The 19,532-nt window shown below is 26.2% G+C and overlaps 2 protein-coding genes across 5 annotated transcripts in view; both read right to left on the bottom strand.

Annotated features, from left to right (window-relative positions):
• LOC129988184 (phenazine biosynthesis-like domain-containing protein) overlaps window positions 1-2,923 on the bottom strand; it is a 23,529-nt gene extending 20,606 nt beyond the window's left edge. The window contains exon 1 of one of the 2 annotated variants that reach the window (XM_056096338.1): window positions 2,698-2,923. In XM_056096338.1, coding sequence (XP_055952313.1) covers window positions 2,698-2,814 — 117 coding nt within the window. In that variant the 5' untranslated portion in view covers window positions 2,815-2,923. The remainder of the gene's footprint in view (window positions 1-2,697) is intronic. The other variant, XM_056096339.1, reaches the window with a different exon arrangement.
• On the bottom strand, window positions 2,870-19,532 carry LOC129988189 (phenazine biosynthesis-like domain-containing protein). 3 transcript variants are annotated; one of them, XM_056096344.1, is made up of 10 exons: window positions 19,185-19,532; window positions 17,777-17,876; window positions 16,876-16,974; window positions 14,676-14,785; window positions 13,468-13,497; window positions 13,272-13,357; window positions 11,488-11,672; window positions 9,557-9,619; window positions 7,492-7,639; window positions 2,870-2,941 (listed from the first exon to the last, which is right to left on the bottom strand). In XM_056096344.1, the coding sequence occupies exons 1-9, from the start codon at window positions 19,296-19,298 to the stop codon at window positions 7,530-7,532; spliced, it is 897 nt and encodes a 298-aa protein (XP_055952319.1). In that variant the 5' UTR covers window positions 19,299-19,532; the 3' UTR covers window positions 2,870-2,941; window positions 7,492-7,529. The 3 variants fall into 3 exon arrangements, with proteins under 3 accessions (XP_055952319.1, XP_055952320.1, XP_055952318.1); XM_056096345.1 differs by lacking the exon at window positions 2,870-2,941 and adding an exon at window positions 18,396-18,532 and having other exon boundaries at window positions 6,543-7,639; XM_056096343.1 differs by lacking the exon at window positions 2,870-2,941 and having other exon boundaries at window positions 6,543-7,639.

The following is a 19,532-nucleotide window of genomic DNA, read 5'->3' as shown; positions in this document are numbered from 1 at the left end:
AATAATTATAAATTAACATCAATAGTATTAATAATTAACGTTTATAAAAATTGATAAATTCAAGGAAAAAATTCCATTTCAACTAAAGTGATGTCATTCAAAAATTAATTTTTTTTTTTAGATTTTAAAACAATGTAAAAATTATTTTGGAGGAAAATATTTCGTATACTTGTGAGTATTTATGGCCTCTGTTTTAGTTGGCGATTTTAAGATCACGTCAAGATCGCCAAGTTCCATTACACCTAAAACAATCATCTTGCGATATTTCTCATTTGCTTGATAATTAAATCCGTGAACCGTAAATACCCACATGTATCATTTTCCCACATGTACCCAAAAACTCCTCATCTTTAATAAATGAAAGTAGTAATTATTTTTTAAATTACTTTGGGGTGCACATACACATCTTTCAAACTAAATATACTTTGAAATTCTCACTAAATTTGGCAGTTTTAAATTGAACGATTTGCCCTGTAGAGTGTCAATTCACACACTTGGTCTACTTTATTGTTAGTAGAGATGAAGTGAATAGAAACCGAAAATTTGTAAGCATTTAAAAAATCGATCTTGAGATCTTGAATCGTCTCTGACTACCCTATGTGGGGAAAAAATAATTAAACATTTTCGAAATTGATATCTATTAGGAAACACAACCCCAAAATGTTCCATGACTAGATAGGTAAACTGGTATCAGACTTTACTGCTAAAATTATAGAACTATACCATTTTTTTTTCTTTTTACAATATTCTTGGCAAAGTAACATTTTTATTTAAAAAAAAAGTTTCACACTTCTGCAGCCAAAATCTACCGAGTAATAAATCTTTAAATTTGAATATTTTATACGAATCCATAGCCGTATAAAAGAAATGCTGTGAATTCATTAAGGTCCTTCCTCAAACAGGCCATTGAAATGGTCTGAAATAACGATGTTCAAAGCTTCTTAATTCAGTTAATTTTAGGTGCATTAGTTTAAAGCGTTAATGTAGCAAGACTGTTTTAATAAATACATAATAACACGGGGGAAATATAAAAATTTAGATTTCGTAATTTTCAGAAATATGTTTATTGCCCGGAACAACATAAAAAAAGGATTTCTTACATCATTTAGAAATTCTTCCATTTGGAAGTATAAGGTTATCTCCAATAATTTACAAATTATCTTTAAGGCTAAGATTAGATTGGACACTATATAACCAGCAAGCATGGTCTCCCCTGAACTTTCTCGCGTGCTCCCCAATAAAAGTCTTATTCACCTTAGTAAAAATAAGTGGACCATTGGTAAAGCTGCAAATGTCTCGCTTGGCATTGACGAACAATAATTACGAAATAAAGATTTTCGGTGTGAATCCTGCATTATTACTGAATCTATCGTAAGAATATTGTTACGAATCTGTGATTTTGCTTCCCAGCATAGTTGGTTCCATCATCAGAAAGACTGTTTTACAGTCATCTGCATTGGACGGAGTCCGGGTGTCGCGTCGGAGGTCCCAGAGCTTGGCGACAAACTTGGCGACTTTGGCGCCAAAATAGATTATACCCGAAACATCGAGATTTTTCCCGACCCGTCCACTGGGAACCGAGATACGCCTCGAAAGTTCCTGCTTGGTTGAGAAGCTTCTAGCCCCGCCTCCTGAGACTTATAAAGGGAGGCAATCTGCAGCTGCCGGGGTAGTAGTCGGAATCGACGCTAACAACGGGTCTTCCAGAGATTAGCAGAGCAGCGACGGAGTCAAGCTAGTGCTGAACTAAGCTGTGCGCTACTGTTTGCAGTAGTCTTGTTGTGTGCACGTCTCGGCTGAAGATAATTGTCTTCTCTAAGCTGTATATAGTTGTCGTCTTTGTGCTTTCCTCTCCTGTCTTCGTGTAAATAAACGTCGTTGTTGTTTTTTTTCTACTGCCGCCTGCTGATTGAGCGTTCTCCACACCATATAACTCCCACTATCCAAACGAACCGGGAAATTTCGTACCAATATGTATTTAGGACGTCTTTTTTCCGACCGGTTGAGACTAAATTTGACATGGAATGGCAGTTCTAATCAGATCACATATCGAATTTCACTGATTGTGTTTACTTGCATGTGAAAGTATAAACGGATGATCAGTCAATCCTTTGACAGATTTAGCTTAAAATTTGACAAGAATCTACATTCTAGATGCGATGCCTGAGTGTTAAAATTTATACATCTAGAGTTTTACTCTTTGTAAATATCGAGTTCATTTGCATTTAAATCAGACGAATACACTTCTTCTGAATGAATTTCATCCAAAATTTAATAAAGATATACAAATTTAGTCGACAATTCATATACAAAATTTCATCCATCTAGCTCAAATCGTTTTTAGGTCATCGTGTTTACAAACAGGCATAATGCCAAAAATGTGTTTTCCGAAATTAGGGAGGTCTACAATGCGAAGATTCATCAGAATCTCGTTTTCGAATTTTTCGACTATTCCAATATTTTTTCTATATTTCATATACAACAAAATAAAACAAATACTCACTGTTATCACTTGATAACTTAATAAGAAACAAATAAATTTATATCGGAGAAAAGAAGTTAAATACTTAGATAAGGAAAAGGATAGAAAAGATCTACTGTTTTTAATAAACTTAAAAACGCAGGAAACACAAAGTTCTGCTCGATCATTAAATTTAATTTACTTCATTTATGAAATGATATAAAAAGAAAACTCACATCATCGAATGGCAAAAGACACACCGCAGCGGGATTTCCACAAAAGGGATGTTTCGTAAATGCATCCACAATATAAATCGGGAAGAATTTCACTTTGTCCGATTTAGAATTATCCATTTCGAAGTTGAACACACTGCTATGCTGAGGCTTCCGAGATTCGTTGTTAGAGCTTCTTCTATACTTCAAAGATACGCCGAACGATTGCGGCAAAAATTTTCATAAGGAAATCCAAGATAAGATATATCTGAAAAATGAATTATCTCAATGGAGTCCCGCTGGAAGACAATTTTATCTGACTGTGGTTGTTTTCCGTCCGTAACATGACAATAGTTTTAGTTTCGCAAAACATATGCCTGACTGTAAATGATAAGCTCCGAATGTTTTCAAATATCAAACAAAAAGTGATTGAGCATCTTTTATGTTTATCTTCTTCCATTATATTTTGTTCACATGATGATGCTAAAAGGATAGCATATTATCTTTAAATTATATGATCCGATACGAATTATTAAAAATAATGGAAAACGCCCGACAAAATTTAATAGATTAGACAGTAAGCGCTCGCTAAGAAATGGATTTTCAAAGTGTTGTTTATATTATTAAACAAATAAAGAAAAACATAACACACAAAAACTATTTTTATATCACTTTAAAATTGAAAATATTAGTTTTTTACTATGTGTATGGTATCAATTTTATTTCTATACAGTTTTTCCCTTAATTATAGTAATTTTTTTTTTAAAAATTCAACATCATTTTTTATTATGTAACAGCGTTTATGTATGTACACGTTGAAACAATAGTTTTTTTTTTTTTTTTTTTTTTTTTTTTGTCTATTTGTTATCGTTGCTATAATTGAAAGCCAGTTTTAAGAGAAATTTTGACATTTTTTCTGCGCTTTTAATATTTACAAAAATATTACTGCACAAAATTGATTTTTATATAATTTAAAAACTTTTTAATGATGTCAATTCGATAGCAGCGCACTTTTTCCGAATTTTGCCTAACATTCCTATAAAAAAATTTGCATAACTTTCAACAATAGATTTCATTGCTGCGCCAAATAAAATTCAAACATTTTCATCGTTTTATCAAATAGTTAGTCCCGTTATTTTTTTTCCCACCGTTTAAAGATAAAGAAGAAAAATCTGATCTTTATTTACAGAGCTTACAGGAGATATCAAAAAGTTAAAGTATATTACCATAAAAATAATGCACAATTTGAAGTAGAGTACCCAGACACATATATTTCTAATGGCACTATGACGACAGGGAATTTGTCTGAGTAGGAAGGTTTATGCATACACTTAGCAGAGAAGGTATAAGGATATTTAAATATCACAGCTTTAATGTCCATTATCATTTGATAAAATTATGATACACCTTGCCGAGGGAATTATGAACAGCAAGTGATACATATGATTTAAGACCAAATTCAGCTAATATAAAATAAAGATGGAGGAATGAATTCTGAAAACATTGTTATCCAACAATTTTTCAGACAAGAGGTTTGGGAAATCTAAAACAAAATATAAATTATCTTTAAGTTTTTATTTAGATCTGCCTTTAATGCCTAAATTTTTTCAAGAGCAGATATTTATACTGTAAGGGAATTATGCATTCGATTCAGAATAAATACTGTAATAAAAAGTTCGGATGCAAGTAATATGCGCTTCGAAATTATAAAAAGACTATTCTTCGGATTGTTGAAGAACAAATCCAGTGTTCAGTATATTACAAAAAAGCATCAATCTTATGCTTAGCTTTGCCATGTGAAAAGAATTAATGTGTTTTGGATGATTTTAATCCAAAGCTGGCCAAAACCTATTATTTTGATAGAAAAAGTATATATTAAATCGCATTTGTCATTTTTAGTGTGTTTTTGAGTTATCGTCATTTCTTAAGCACAAAAATTTGATGTGTATCCACAATTCTAGTAATAAAATCATATGTTAAAGTTCATCTACCAAACTTTTTTTTTTAATTCTCTCATATAAAAGTGGATGAGAGAATAAAGAGAAGTATACAAAGAGAAAGTATTGTAATCATCAAACAATTCAAACTCGAGGTTTCGATTAATTTCTACGTTTAAAACTTCCTAGAGTCGGAAAAACCCATTTTTAGAATTATATTTGCATGTAAAAACAATAATTCGAAACAATTTGAGTTAGATGAATGAAAATCGGCATATGGTCTCTAAAACAAATTTGTAGATTTTTTTTAACAAATTTTAAAGATTTGGGTTAGTTAAAGGTACTTTGTCCAAGCGCAAATTAATTCATTTACAACAAAATATAAAGAGATATAAAAATAAAACTTAATAAACAAATTTTATTGTCAAATTTTGAACCAAATCAAAGAATTTATCGTCCATCCATCTGTATTTTAATATACATCTAAATTCAATGACTTAATGAAATTCAGTACGTAATTTTGCGATTGAAACTGTAGTTCCATGTCAAATTTTCATTTCAATTAGTTGAAAAAGGTCCACCCAAAATACATATTCAATTTTCGGTTACTTGTATATCAACGACATGCCAGGGACTATTCACTGGGAAAAAATTGCCTAATAGTGATTACATGTTAAAAATTTACAATGATCGATTTGAAGCAGGTTCTCATTCTATTCAGTCTAAATATTACTAACAAATAAATGGTTTTATAAATTTAAAATGCAAATTTTGATGAATGTTGATTTTGTTTTGTTTAAAACAGCATTAGTATTTCTAAATTACTTTCTAATGAAAAAATTATTAATTAACTATTTAATTAATTCTATAATATTTTGAGATATTTTTCAGGCAGCAGATTTCAAAGAATTTTGAAAACAAATATCATAAACCATATATCTTTTGCATATACATATACTTCTGTATTTTGTCTTTTTATTTAAGTTAATGCTTCAAAGAGTCTTTTTAATTTGTGAATATTCTGCTTCCCCCCCCCCTTATATATTGAGACATATCTTAACATACAAAGTCAAAATTTTGTAATTTAGAAAAGCTATAATGTTGTAAGCATTTTATTCATTGGGAATTTTTGTGTTTAGGAATCATTAAGTACTTTAATTTTGAATTTCTAAATTAATTATTTGCAATTTTTAAGTGATATCATGCAATTTATATATATATATATATATATATATATATATATATATATATATATATATATATATACAAGCAAAATTTATGGAATTAAAGTCAACCCATTTGGACACTCACTAAATTGTCCAATATGCAAAACATATTTTTAAATGTATTGTTTTCTTTAATGTTATTCAATTTTTATCAATGTGCAAAATTAAACTGCATATAATAATAACAAAAATGCTTACATCATCACATTAATGTAAATTGCTATTTAGCAATGACAATCTGTGCGAGAGATTCTATGATATTTTAATTACATTTTTTTATATATAAATAAAGTTTTCCTGAAATTTTTCATAATCATATTAATATAAAGATGCTGCACAATATTAAGTAATATTTTACACTATTTTTATAAGACGTTTGAAAAACTGCAGATTCTGACATAAGTTGGAGATGTCTAAAAGAAAACATCCTATTTCTCAAACTCTTCCTAGGAGGATATAGTGCAGGGATGGCTTGAGTGTGCTACCAATCAAAACTGTTTGAATTTTATGGTTTAGGAACGGTTTGCATGTGACTTCATTTGATAAACAGAATTTGTTCCAATTCATTTGGTTGGAAATTGAAGAATTTGAAATACAACTGATTGATTTCCAGTCTCGTTCAATTCAAAATTTTATTGAAACAAAGAAAAAGTTAGAATTGATTGAAACAGAAAATTAACAAGCAATATAAGTAAAAATGGCAATAACAAAAATTTGGAAACATGGAATTTGATTCCAGATGCATTTAACAGTTGAAAAAGCTGGGTTATGCTATTTTAACCATATTTTCATCTACTTATGAATGTGAGTCATTATTTCCAGAGATGAATAACATTAAAGACTCGTTTGAAAACCGTTTGGCAGATGACTCCAATTCAGCATGCATTCTGCTAAAAAAAACCTCTTACGATCCTAATCTAAGTTATTAGTCATTTAATCTGCAACAACAGAAGTCACACGAATGTTATTTTTATTTGAATTATATGTATTAATAAAACATTTACTGCTACTATACAATAAAAAATGTATTTTTTCACAGTAAATAAAGATTTTGAGTTTTTATTATTTAGTTTTATTATTTTCCCAATAATCACAAGTCAAAGTTATTTAACGGCATGTCTATACCTCATTAAACATTTCTTCAGAAAAAAATGGCATGTTGATACTTAAAAGTTCACCACTTCTGATCTAGTGTTATGTGGATGGAAAGTATTATAGCCAACTTCACAATATAAGCAAAAATAATTTGCAAGGAATTAAAAATATACATTATTTAATAAAGGAACTACAAATAAACTAAATAATCATTTTGTTATTTGGAGAGAGATATGGTGACTCAGCCATTACCCTCACTAACAATATCAAACAGCAGTAATTTAATGTATTGCTTTACTTGTGATATACGAGCATGCCAATAAAGGGAATAATGTGACATTAAAATACAATAAGCATTCATGCAACAACAATCATTTGAAATCTGTCGATATAAAATTTATTACGAGAACTGTGACAAATCTAAAACACCACAAATTCATATTAATATCAAATTGAAGAATATTTTTATATGAATTTTTCCATGGCCTTACACATTTGATATTTTTATTTACATAATATATTGTTGTATGTTACTTGTATATATATGTATTTCGATTTACTTTTTTTTTCTGGATGGACAGCAATAATTAATAATATTCTAAAAAGATATTTGTCCTCTGACAACAACAACAGCATTGCCACTGAGAAGAATTCTGTCCTTTAGAAGCTCAATGTGAAGTTCTCCTCCACGGCGGGAACACTGGCGAACTAAAACAGATTTCAAGATGCCATATTAAAAATGAATTTATATGTCAAGAAGGTAAAAATATTTTCTACTTAGATACAGACATTGATTCCTGAAATTAAAATAACTTTCAATAATAATTCTGATTTTTATTTCTTATCATCATCTCAATTTCCTTTGGTTAATAGAATTTAGTACGTTTAAGGAGTCACCAGATTGTAAAATTAGAATGGGGGTGGAGGAATTTATGTGCCACTGTAATAAAAGACTATAATTTCTCATGATTGCTCAATAATTTTTTTACTATTATTATATGAAAAGAAAAATTTTTCAAGAACAGTATTTAATAATATAATGACTTAAAACTTCTTTCAGCCCTTTTGATATGCTAATAGATGTGTATATTAGTTTGAATGTAAAAATAAAAAAGACACCAATAATATTTCAAAATTGAATAATTTTTGGAAGTAAAGAAGCATATATCTGGCATGAGGTATGTGGACATTTGGCTTGTTTTAAAAGCAAACATGCAGCCATCGGAAACCAGCTGTTCACCACAAAGTTAATAGAACCAGTTTAGTAAAGTCAACATACATTGTTGATTAACTATACTTATCACATCACAGGAAAATACTATTTTAAAAAGTGTACTTATACAATAAACAAAAAGCCTTCTAGTTAGTTAAATAGCCATGAAGTGGCAAAATTAATTAGTGAAATTAATTGGTCCAGTTAAAATTAGGAACATGGCAAGAATTTATTTTGGGTTACCTCTCAAAAATTACAAATGATGAGACAGATACAGACAGCCCTTAATGGACTATATGGGAGCCATACATTTTTATGTGAAATAAAAATTGTTCATAACAGAATAAAAATTGGGGTTGGAGAATTTATTCTTTGGTTTTTCTATTTATTCTAAACATATAGATATGTTGAGAAATAAAACACATCAATAATTTTCACAAATTTTATAATACATAGTTATATATATATTTATAATATGATTTGAAGGGATGGAGCTCTTTAACAATATCATTATTCTTAATTTCAAGAAAATAATTCTATATTTTTAGTTTCAATCAAGATTTCTTTGTCCAAGTCATAGTGACAGACAAACCGTATAACAAATAAGCAGACATGAAGCAGGAAAGAAAGAGCGTGTAAACATGTTTTAGAAAGAAATCTTCAGATTCAGACTCTGCGAGAAAAAGTATTCATGTGGAATTTAATAGTTAAAATTAGAGTGTAAACAGAGTCTGAGCAATTAGGTTTTCACAATCTATAAACATTTTTACAATACATTTGGATGTTAATATAATAAATCAGATACCTTGATTTGTCAGTTTAAGCCATTTTTCCCAGTTATCTACAGACAAATTATCTTGATGACTTGGAGCATATTTATTGTTAGCACCTCGCCACATGATGAACTACTTCATTCATGAAGCTGCTGATAAACAGATGAATGGTAATCAGACAGCTAGGGTATAAAAGCTTCCTGTTCTTTTGGACATATTAGCAAATAATAATTGCACTTTGACCTTAACATATAATAACTAACTATTGGAAAGGATTACTTATTGATCTATGCAATCCTTGGAGCAATATATAAACTCTAACAAATCCGTTAGTACTGCATTCAATTATGCAAGCAAATCCTTATTTATCACCATTTTCACTATTTTTTCTATTCTAGAGCATGGAAATTTTATTGTTTAAAAACAATCAAAGAATGTTAACTTCTAAAACATTGTGCTACACTTAGACTACTTACAAATTTACTTTCTATTTATGCCCACATTAAAATATATCAAATGCAAAATTCTATAATTTTACATTTGATACATTTTTTTCTATAATCTTATGATTTAACTAAAAAAGGATGAGCATATATATGTATACAAAATTAAAAATGAACAAAAGAAATTATTATTTACCATAAAATTTTTCTTTATTTAAAATTTTAGCCCAATATGGAGTAAGTACTGAATGTGCTGAACCTACATGAAAAAAAAAAAAAAAAAAAAAAAAAAAAAAAATTGAAATTTCAAACGGCAAGAAGTTGTGATTAATACATTGATGATGCAGATATTGTCATATTAAATAATAATCTTTAAAAGTGTTAGTCACAATCATTTTCATTTTTAAACAATCCAAATATACCTTAATGAGATAAAATCTATTCTATATGTTTATCTAATTTGGATTTTTTTTTTTTTTTTTTTTTGCTATAATAATTAATCTTAATGAAAATGAAAACTATGCAAGAAAAAATCCAAATTGTAATACAATTAAAGTACATTAAAACAACAGAAAATGGTGTAACCCAAACTAGCATATGTATTTATTAGGTATTAGTCACCTAACTGATTAATACCTAATAAATGAAATCCCAGCATGCCGAAAATATTGATTAATATAAAATTTCAACTAAATCTTATGCAAGTATTTGAGTCTTGATGGCTTTTCGAACAAAGTATTTATAAAATTTTGATAGGGAACTTAACTACTTTAAAAAACTTCCACAGTCATATTCATTATAACGAATATCTATTCTCAGTTTATTTCACCTAAAACTTCTAAATTTTTAATTAATTAACATTCTAATTAAAAAAATTTAAAAACCACCCAACAGTGCACATTTTGTCTCTTTAAAGTATATACAGGGTGATTATATGTATATAAACTATCCTAATATACAAAACCATTCAAAGGAATGGAAAACATGAAAAACAGTTAAGCTCTAACAGTTGTGGTTGTTTTTCATAATTCTTGAGCACATACCTCAAAATACCTTGAACTAAAATTTTATTCCATTCTTGTGAATAGTCTCTTATATTAGGATAGTTTTTTTTTTTTTTTTTTTTTTTTCATGATCAACCTGTATATATGCCAAATTTGATAGATGTATGTTTTATGTCTGAACAGAAAAGAATTCTTTAGAAAGAACTATTGAGAAAATAATTGTTTCTACCAATGCAATCCAATTACTCTTTTTGTTCCAATAAATTATATTCATAACAATGTATAAAAAATAATTTCAATTATGAAAACACATATATCTCCTCAGAAAAGTTTTCTAAAGACTTAATATGTATAACTTTTTTTCTAATTTAGATAACTTCTGAGCTCGATATATATAAGCTCAGAAATTTTAAATTTAAAATCATAACAATAAAATCATATGACACATCATTTTTTTTCTTTGCACAATTATTTTCTTTTAAATAGATAAACTTCAAATCCTAGAGCATCATATATATTTAAAAAAAGAATTCTCTTAATTAAAGAAAAACCTCAACAAAATCATTTAACATTTCAAAATATAGAAACACATTAGTAAAATGTCAAGAAAGAACAATTCGTAAAAGAGATGTTATTCAAAAAATTTCTATTTTGGCTACTATAATATGTATAAGAATGCAATATTGCATATTCATTTTACATAACAGAAAAATAATTGATAAATTCAACTAAAACAAATATTTTTAAATAAAATTTCACAAACAAATTTATTTCATTATTTCATAAATATTAAAGAAATTATTAAAATAAGTGTTCCTTACAAAACAATATGTATAGAAACAAAAATTAGCAAATTATTTTTTGTATTACATTTTATATTACAACTAACATGTTATACAACTATCATATTATCATATTTATTTCCACTTACTAGATTGAAATATATTATATATATACACCAATTAATTCTAATCATTTTAAACTGTTTTCAATATTAGCAATTTATCAAAAGAAAATAACTTGACAAACAGCATATATAGCATCATACAGTATCAAACTACAGGTGATGATAAATACAATGAAAGAAATAAATTAATTTAATAATAAAGAATTTTCCCCATACCACAAACAGGATCTTCAGATACGCCATACCAAGGAGCAAAGTAACGAGACAAAAAGTCATAACTGTTTCCTTCATCATCAATACACTGTTCACCAGATGCTTTTACAGTCAATATGACACCTATTATACCACTTGCTGCAGATAACAGCTCAGAGTCATTTGTTGTGATTGCTTCAAATTCTTTTCTGAAAATACATGAGAAAAAAATCTTTTAAGAAATTTTATAATACATTAAAGAAATTTTGCATATTAAAATATTTGATTGTCTGCTATAAAAATTAAATTTTAATAAAAAGAATAAAGATATTTTTAGATTCTTATTATTGTATAAAAACAAAAAAAACTGTTAAGTAGTTATTTTAGCCAATAAATTAAAAAGAGGAAAGATGTGCTATTGAATTAACATAGATCTACACCAGTAAAAATTAAGGTAAATATTATTATTTGAATTTTAAAAATCAGGATTTATTTTCTGTTAATATGTTGAAATTTATGATTTAGTTTATTTTCATTCAAATCGCCAACTTTTTGCATTTGGAGACCAGTTAGTTCGAAAGGCATATTGATTATATTTAGTTTCAGTTCAATTATTTAGATACAATTTCCAAATTGTTGCCCATTAAAATTATTTTATTTTAATAATCTTACATATGTTCTGTTCATTGTATACATGAACCCTTTCTTACGGATACTAGTCCCATAGCATCATAGCACTATTAAAAAGATAAATGTTGGGTTCATCGATCTTCTAAATCTTGCAACACTACAACTTCAACTTTTTTTTTTAATTCATCTTGTAAATTATACAGTTGCTCAACAGAATCTTCAACAATGAGTTTTCAACAATGAGGAAAAAAAAAAATAATGTGATTATTTGATGAAGTAATGAAAATGGTTTGAATTCAGAGCAGCAATGTAATATATTATTGGGAAAGAAAGAAAAATATATATTTGCAAAAAAATTATCCCAAAATTTAGCAAAAATTTGTACAACTACTAAATTAATATAATTAAAAACGTCTCCCCCCTTTTAAATTAGTGCAAAATTTAGTTTTGTGTAATATTTTCAGAAGTCATCGTAGAAAAATTGCTAAAATTTGCATAATTTTTAATTAATTATAATTCTCTTAAAATTTCAAAAAAAAAAAAAAAAAAAAAAGCTCTGATACACATTTTTATTCTCCAAGATATATAAGTGCAAAATTCTGTTAATGTAACTCAAATAACCTGATATGTAGAGCACCAACACATACACAACTTTATTATTAATAGAGATAAAAAGAACCCATATTACAATAAAAAGATGCATAACTCAACAAATATAAGAAAATATGTAAACTAGTTTTACAAGAATCAAGCATCAAGTGTATAAAATATGATGTTTATAAAATATATATATAAAATAAATTGTACTTTAATTACTAATACCATAAAACATTTTAAAACATAATAATATAAGATTCAGTATATATTATAATATTTAAAAGCGTAATATCACATAAAATTTTTAAAATTTGAAAGATTTTACCATTCCTTACATATAAAACAATGGCTTTAGATTGTCTAGATACTCTATTTAAGAAATAAAAAAAATGTCAGTTTATGACAGTAAATAAATTATTTTCCAAGTACACATAATTTTTATGGCAAATAAATAATATCAACTATGATGACGTATCAAAACACTATAATCTATCTAAATATCAGAGAATAGTGAAATATATGATGAATATGTAATAAAATAATAAGAAAATATTGGAAAGAAATTCATTGACTTTACTTACCGTGTCATTGTATCAGATAATCGAATTAATATATTCTTAGAAACTGATAAAACAGCTTCTTTGACAGGCAAACTTTTTGAAAAGATCTAAAGGAAAGATAAATGAACAAATAAAAACATCCTAAATAAAGAGCAACTTTATTGAAACAGAAAATACATTTTAAATATAATTCAAAACAGAAATATCTCTTTATTACCTTAACAAGTTTTTCATATTCTACATTCACCTACAAAAAATTAGCAATTTATTAACCAATGAAACAAATATAATATTCACAAATTATTAGACATGAACTATGTTATATATAACTAAATAATGTACTGCCAATTATCAGATTATTGCAAAAGAATTAAAATTTATTGAAATTAAAGATGCATAATAAATAATTAATAAAAAAATCATCGCAAAGAATAAAAAGAATGGTATGTATTACAATAAATTCTATAAATGAAATTATTTGCAAATCACTTTGAATATATGGATGTGGAAATTTCAAATAAAAAATATCTATCATTTATAAAATAAATATTGTGCTAATTGATTCATAATATTTCTTTTAATAAAATTTCTGTTTTACAGTAACTACAGCATTTATAAATCCTTCATCAAATCTTTTTATAATGAGTAAAGATAATAAAGTAAATTATGTAAGAACTCAGCTTAAATGTGACACACACACGCACACATACACACACACACACACACACACAAAACGCATTCTAATCATCTGAATTTATTCTTTAAAAGCTATATTTTTTCTTATTTTAAATAATAAACATTTTAACCATAAGAAACAGAATACTTTAAGGAATAAGAGTTTTTGAACAAATATTAGATAGAAGTGATTTCCTGATAAGCGAAATCATTAACTACATAATTACCATAAATATTTAGATTCAGATTATCTTCTATAACAGAAAACTCTCATCAGATGAAAGGAGATTTAAGCAAGGAAAATGAGACTTCAGCTTAGCATAGAAGTAAAATTTCCATTTAATTTTTACAAGTTCCTTATTTCAGTAAATGTATAGTTTTCTTTTTGTTCTCGATGTATAAACTCCTTGTGTGCCAACAAGTATTAAAGATTTGAAAATAAATTCTGTATCCAAAAAATCAAGTTAAAATATTAATGAAAATGTATTATAATTTTTCCAAAATATTCAGTACTTCAATTCCTTGTAATCCTAGTCTTGAATCATTTTCAGTTTATATAAAAACTAAATTTCTACAAGTTCTAATCCATTTCATAAATTAATTTTCTAACAAATTAGGTATGTAATGTTCCTAAATATATTAACTTAAAACTAATTTTCCAGTATCAGTAAAGTGTTGGAAATCCGAAATGAAATCAAATAAAACTGAAAATATATATATACAACAGTAATATGGTATAAAAGAACTTACTGGATTTGATTCAAAAGCAGGTAAATTAAGCTGTATTCTGTTATTTTGCACTCTTTCAGCCTTCAAAATTCCACTGAGAGTCTCAAATTCAATAATCTGGTTTTCATTATCTATAAATATGATATATAGGTGAAGACCAACCATTAAAGTTATTTTAAAACATGCATATTAATTAATTTTTTAATTGAATTGAAAAAATACAAAATTATAAAAGAAATAACTCAAGCATTAATTTTAGCTCAATAGCTAATTGTCTATTCATCACCAGATACCGTAAGTTCATTAACACTGTAACCATGTTTTAATAACAATATACTAAATTTGTTTTGACTATACATGTATAGCAAATATTGCTCAGAATATTCTCATAATTTTATCACTGCTTTCTATTAAATATCAATTGAATTTGATATAAAAAAAATACAATAAGATTACATACCAATTTAAAGAATGAATTAGTTAAGTGTAATTTAAAGAATACATTAAATATTTCAAATCGCTTGTCTTTCAACAGCACTAGATTTAAGGATGCAAAGCGAAATTTTGGTTCATAAAGAAATATATAATTTTCTCCTAAAACATAATCAGATTTTTTTCCTCCACATTATTCCATTCAATTTAATGAATGCACATTTTACAGATGTCAGAGGAAGTTCTTGATTACTAATTTTCTTTCCAAAATATAGAAGTTTTGCAATCACAATAAATGATATTCCATAAAAAATATATCATAAAAATCTACAAAAATCTGGTTTTATTTTTTTAACTTGGTGCAAATTAAAAATGAAGACTTCTTACATGAAATTTGAAGTAACATTTTTTTTTTAAAAATTGGACATTATCTCATACACAAAAACAGAGAAAATGAAGCAGAGACTGAAAGAATAGGATAATAAAATCCATACTCTGACAATATTAATTCATTTACTTATTTTGAATATTAATGTTGATGCACAAATTAATATTTTTGAATGCCCAAGAAGAAAATATAAAGGGAAGGAACAAAAGCTTTTGAAGAATCAAATTACATGTCCATTAGTGTGCATTTAAAGATGAAAAACTATTGTTTTATATAAAATAAATACAATTAATATCAATATAAAAAATACATTTAGATCCAGTAATTCTCAGATTTCAGTTAACTAGATGTATACTAGGGCTATTGGGCCCATAAACAGTTTTTCTGCATAGATCACAATTTGCTATTACATTATGAAATCTATCAAGAGTTATTTTAGGTAATTCCAAGCCCTCTTATATTCATTCTATGTATTGTAATTGCATGTCCTTTAAAATATTATATTATATATATATATATACAAAAGTATTAGAATCAAGTTAATAGGAAAAACAAAAAAAAATCAAATAAAAATTAAACCAAAAAAATTATAAAAAATATAAAAAAAGAATCCGGCCTGAAGACTTTTTCAAGGGTCACCCTATATATAATAATAATAACCTATTTTAGCAATGGGAAACTTAAACTTAATTTAAATACTTAAAATGTTCACCCTAAATTTATTTTTATAACAGTTTTTAGGCAAAGAAAGATTAATCAACTCAACATTAATAACAATAAAAAATAAAATGTAAAAGAACTAACATTTAAGTGAGATAATAAATTTGCAGGAGTTGAAGCAAGAGAAATGAACTTATATTAACTCATATAAAAAGTTATATTTATATGCAATAAGTGACTTATTACAAATTAGATGAAGATAAATGCTGTATGTATTCCTTTTTAATAATAATTCTTTTATTTATTTTTGCTCATTATGAATCCTATTCTACATTTGTATCCAGGTCTTGAAATCTAAAATGTGACACTGTTTACATCATGTTGCAAAAGAATAAGGACAAAAAATAAAAATATTTATACATTTTTGTATTTAGAAATTTAGTTACAACACTTCTAGTGCAATGATGAAAAATATTCATTAAATCACTTAATGAATTTAAAAACAGCTTAATAATAAAGACTTTGACAGATTTTTCACTAAAAGTGATTGATATATAAAATCATGTACGCTAATTTGTCATGACCTATCAAGCAATCTTGGCATTTAAAATATTTAAATTACTAATTATTTTGTTCCTCAGCATTGTGAAGGTAATGGGTTAAATTGCAATGTTTGAACCAGAGCTAAGGTATAGAATTCTAGGATTTCATTTTTTTTTTTTTTTTAAATCTAATACTTACTACACTCCTTAAACAAAACAGCAGCAGTGGCCAGTGTAGCATGGCCACACAAACGGACTTCAGAAGATGGAGTGAACCAACTTAAAGAAAAACATTTACCTAAAGGTATAAGAATATTATGTTAATTTATAATAACAACACATATTAATTAAAATCCTTATTGTATTTTTAAAAATATTATAAAAAATTCAAAATGAAAAAATATATTAATAAAAAATAAAAATAACAATATATAAGTATATATAAAAATTAAATAATTAAAAAATATACTAAGAATATTTATAAAAAATTAAGAAAAAAGAAATAATTGTACTTTTTAAAAAAGCACAAATTTTGACCAAATTTTTTTTAAAACTGACTGATTAATCAGAAATGAATTTTCAGTTGATTTAAATCTTTTTTGCCCCCACTCTTTTCAAAATGGCTTCTAATCTGTATTTCTGCAATAGATCTTGCTACTTTAAAAAAAAATAAGAAAAAAAAATCATATAATTATGTTAATATAATAGAGCCATGATAATTCAACTGCCTCAGAAAGTGATAAATTTCTCAAACTCCACTCAAAACTAAAAATGAAATGAATGCAAAACATATTAATTTACAAAATATATCCATAATTATAGATTTTAATCTTTAAATATAAAAAAATTAAATTTTTTCATGACTGAAACAGTTTGAAGAATAAAATTTAGAGTCAAAATAATTTTATTAATAGCATGGAAATAGATTATGCTTAATTCAGTAGAATAATCATAAATGCTAATAAATACTGTCACAATTTCTTCATGATTTGACATTAAGTATATTAAATATCATCATGGAGATAATATTTTGTACTAATTAAAGATTAATTTAAATCTCACACAAACAAATTTGAAAATTAAATGAGCAATATATTTACCACTTTGAAAGCTATCAGTTTTGTTTATGATTTTTAAAAAGGCAGTTTCTGAAAGATTCATTTCAGCTGCAATTTTCTGTTTCAAATCATTCCCAGCATACTGTATTGAAAAAAAATATATATACATTTTATGTTACAGAACCATACAGCTTAAAAATATCAAGAACCAGAAAAGAGAATCAAATGAAATTTATTCATCTTATTATAATAAGAAATTAATTATGTCTGAATTTATTATCATAAGAAAAAAAATGCAACACACAGTCACTTTTCCAATAAATCTGCTTATTTTTAGTCAGAAAAGTATACTGAACAATAGATAAACATGGGTAACAAAATCATGGATAAACAAATGCAAAATAAATAGGATAAAATCATAATTTTGCATATAACCAAAATGCAGAATATAATACATAATAAATACATAAGTTAGAATAATCAGCACATTATTCTCAAGCAGCAGTACTTTGAATTAATGTAAAAAAAAATGCTTATTTTTCATAAATAGCAATTACAACATTTCTAATATTTCTTTAAATACTCTCTATTTGTCACAGGTATCAAAATTTCAAATAATTTCACAAACAAGATAATTTAATAAAAATTCTAATGAGCTTACCTAATAAATTATAACCTAGATAAAAAATGATGATCTGCAATATTCTTTCAATATCCATGCAATATAACAGAATATTCAAATTATGGAGATATTGGATAATATATGTGTGCTTTTAAACAATAGTCAGCTAAAAGATTCTAGAATGCAGGAAAATATAAAGTACATAATATTGGAAAATATACATTACAAACTCATATATATATATATTAAAGTTAGCTTAAAAATATGAAAAATTAAAGGCAATTAAAATAAAGATAATATTCGTTACTGATGCAGAAAATTGCAGTGTAGAAAGAAATAATATAAAACAAATATTTTTTATCTGCTTTCTTCGTTTTATAAATTGAGAAGGTATACAAATTTACCATAACATGTTTTGTATTTTTTAGATTAGTTTATAATGCCAGAATTATTCATTTACTCAATTAGTACCAAAATGCGCGATAGAACTTTGACAATACCTTATTCATCATTCAAAATATACAGCATCTTGTACTAATGGTAAGGTATGAAATTTTCATATACTGCTATATCTTACTTATTTCTTATTTAATTTTACGAACATCAATTTATATTATCATTTTTTTTTAAATTTGAAAATAGATAAGGATTTTTGAATAAAATACACTGGTTTATATTAGAGTGAGTAAAATATTATACCCACAAGCGGACATTAAAATAAAGGAACCGCTTGTTGTTACAGTAATCTATAACAACAAATTATGATAGAAATGGAAAATGATTCAATCTACTTAAATATTATTAAAAATTGTATATATAGTATCTTACATAATCAAACGGTACTAAGCAGATTGCTGCTGGATTTCCATGAAATGGACTTTTCGTAAAAGCATCAACAATGTAGATAGGAAAATTTGACTTTCCTAATTTATTAATGCTCATTTTTAAGCTACAGAAATATCAGCTTTTGTACGACGATCAAAATAACTGGATTTGAATGTAAACAGATTGGAATATGTAACCACGAAGACTGTTGCCTCTCGCTCAAAATAAATATCTTTTAACTCCCTCTGAATGCAATCAAACACTAAGGCCATTTTACTTATCAAGGTAAGTAAAATAAAAGATCAAGGACAACAAATTGGAAATTGTTCAGAATTATCTTCTAATCAAATG

This window comes from Argiope bruennichi, chromosome 10 (genome assembly GCF_947563725.1).
Source record: "Argiope bruennichi chromosome 10, qqArgBrue1.1, whole genome shotgun sequence".
Classification (NCBI taxonomy): domain Eukaryota; kingdom Metazoa; phylum Arthropoda; class Arachnida; order Araneae; family Araneidae; genus Argiope; species Argiope bruennichi.
Note: the sequence above shows the minus strand (reverse complement) of the source record. Positions and strands in the feature narration are given on the sequence as shown.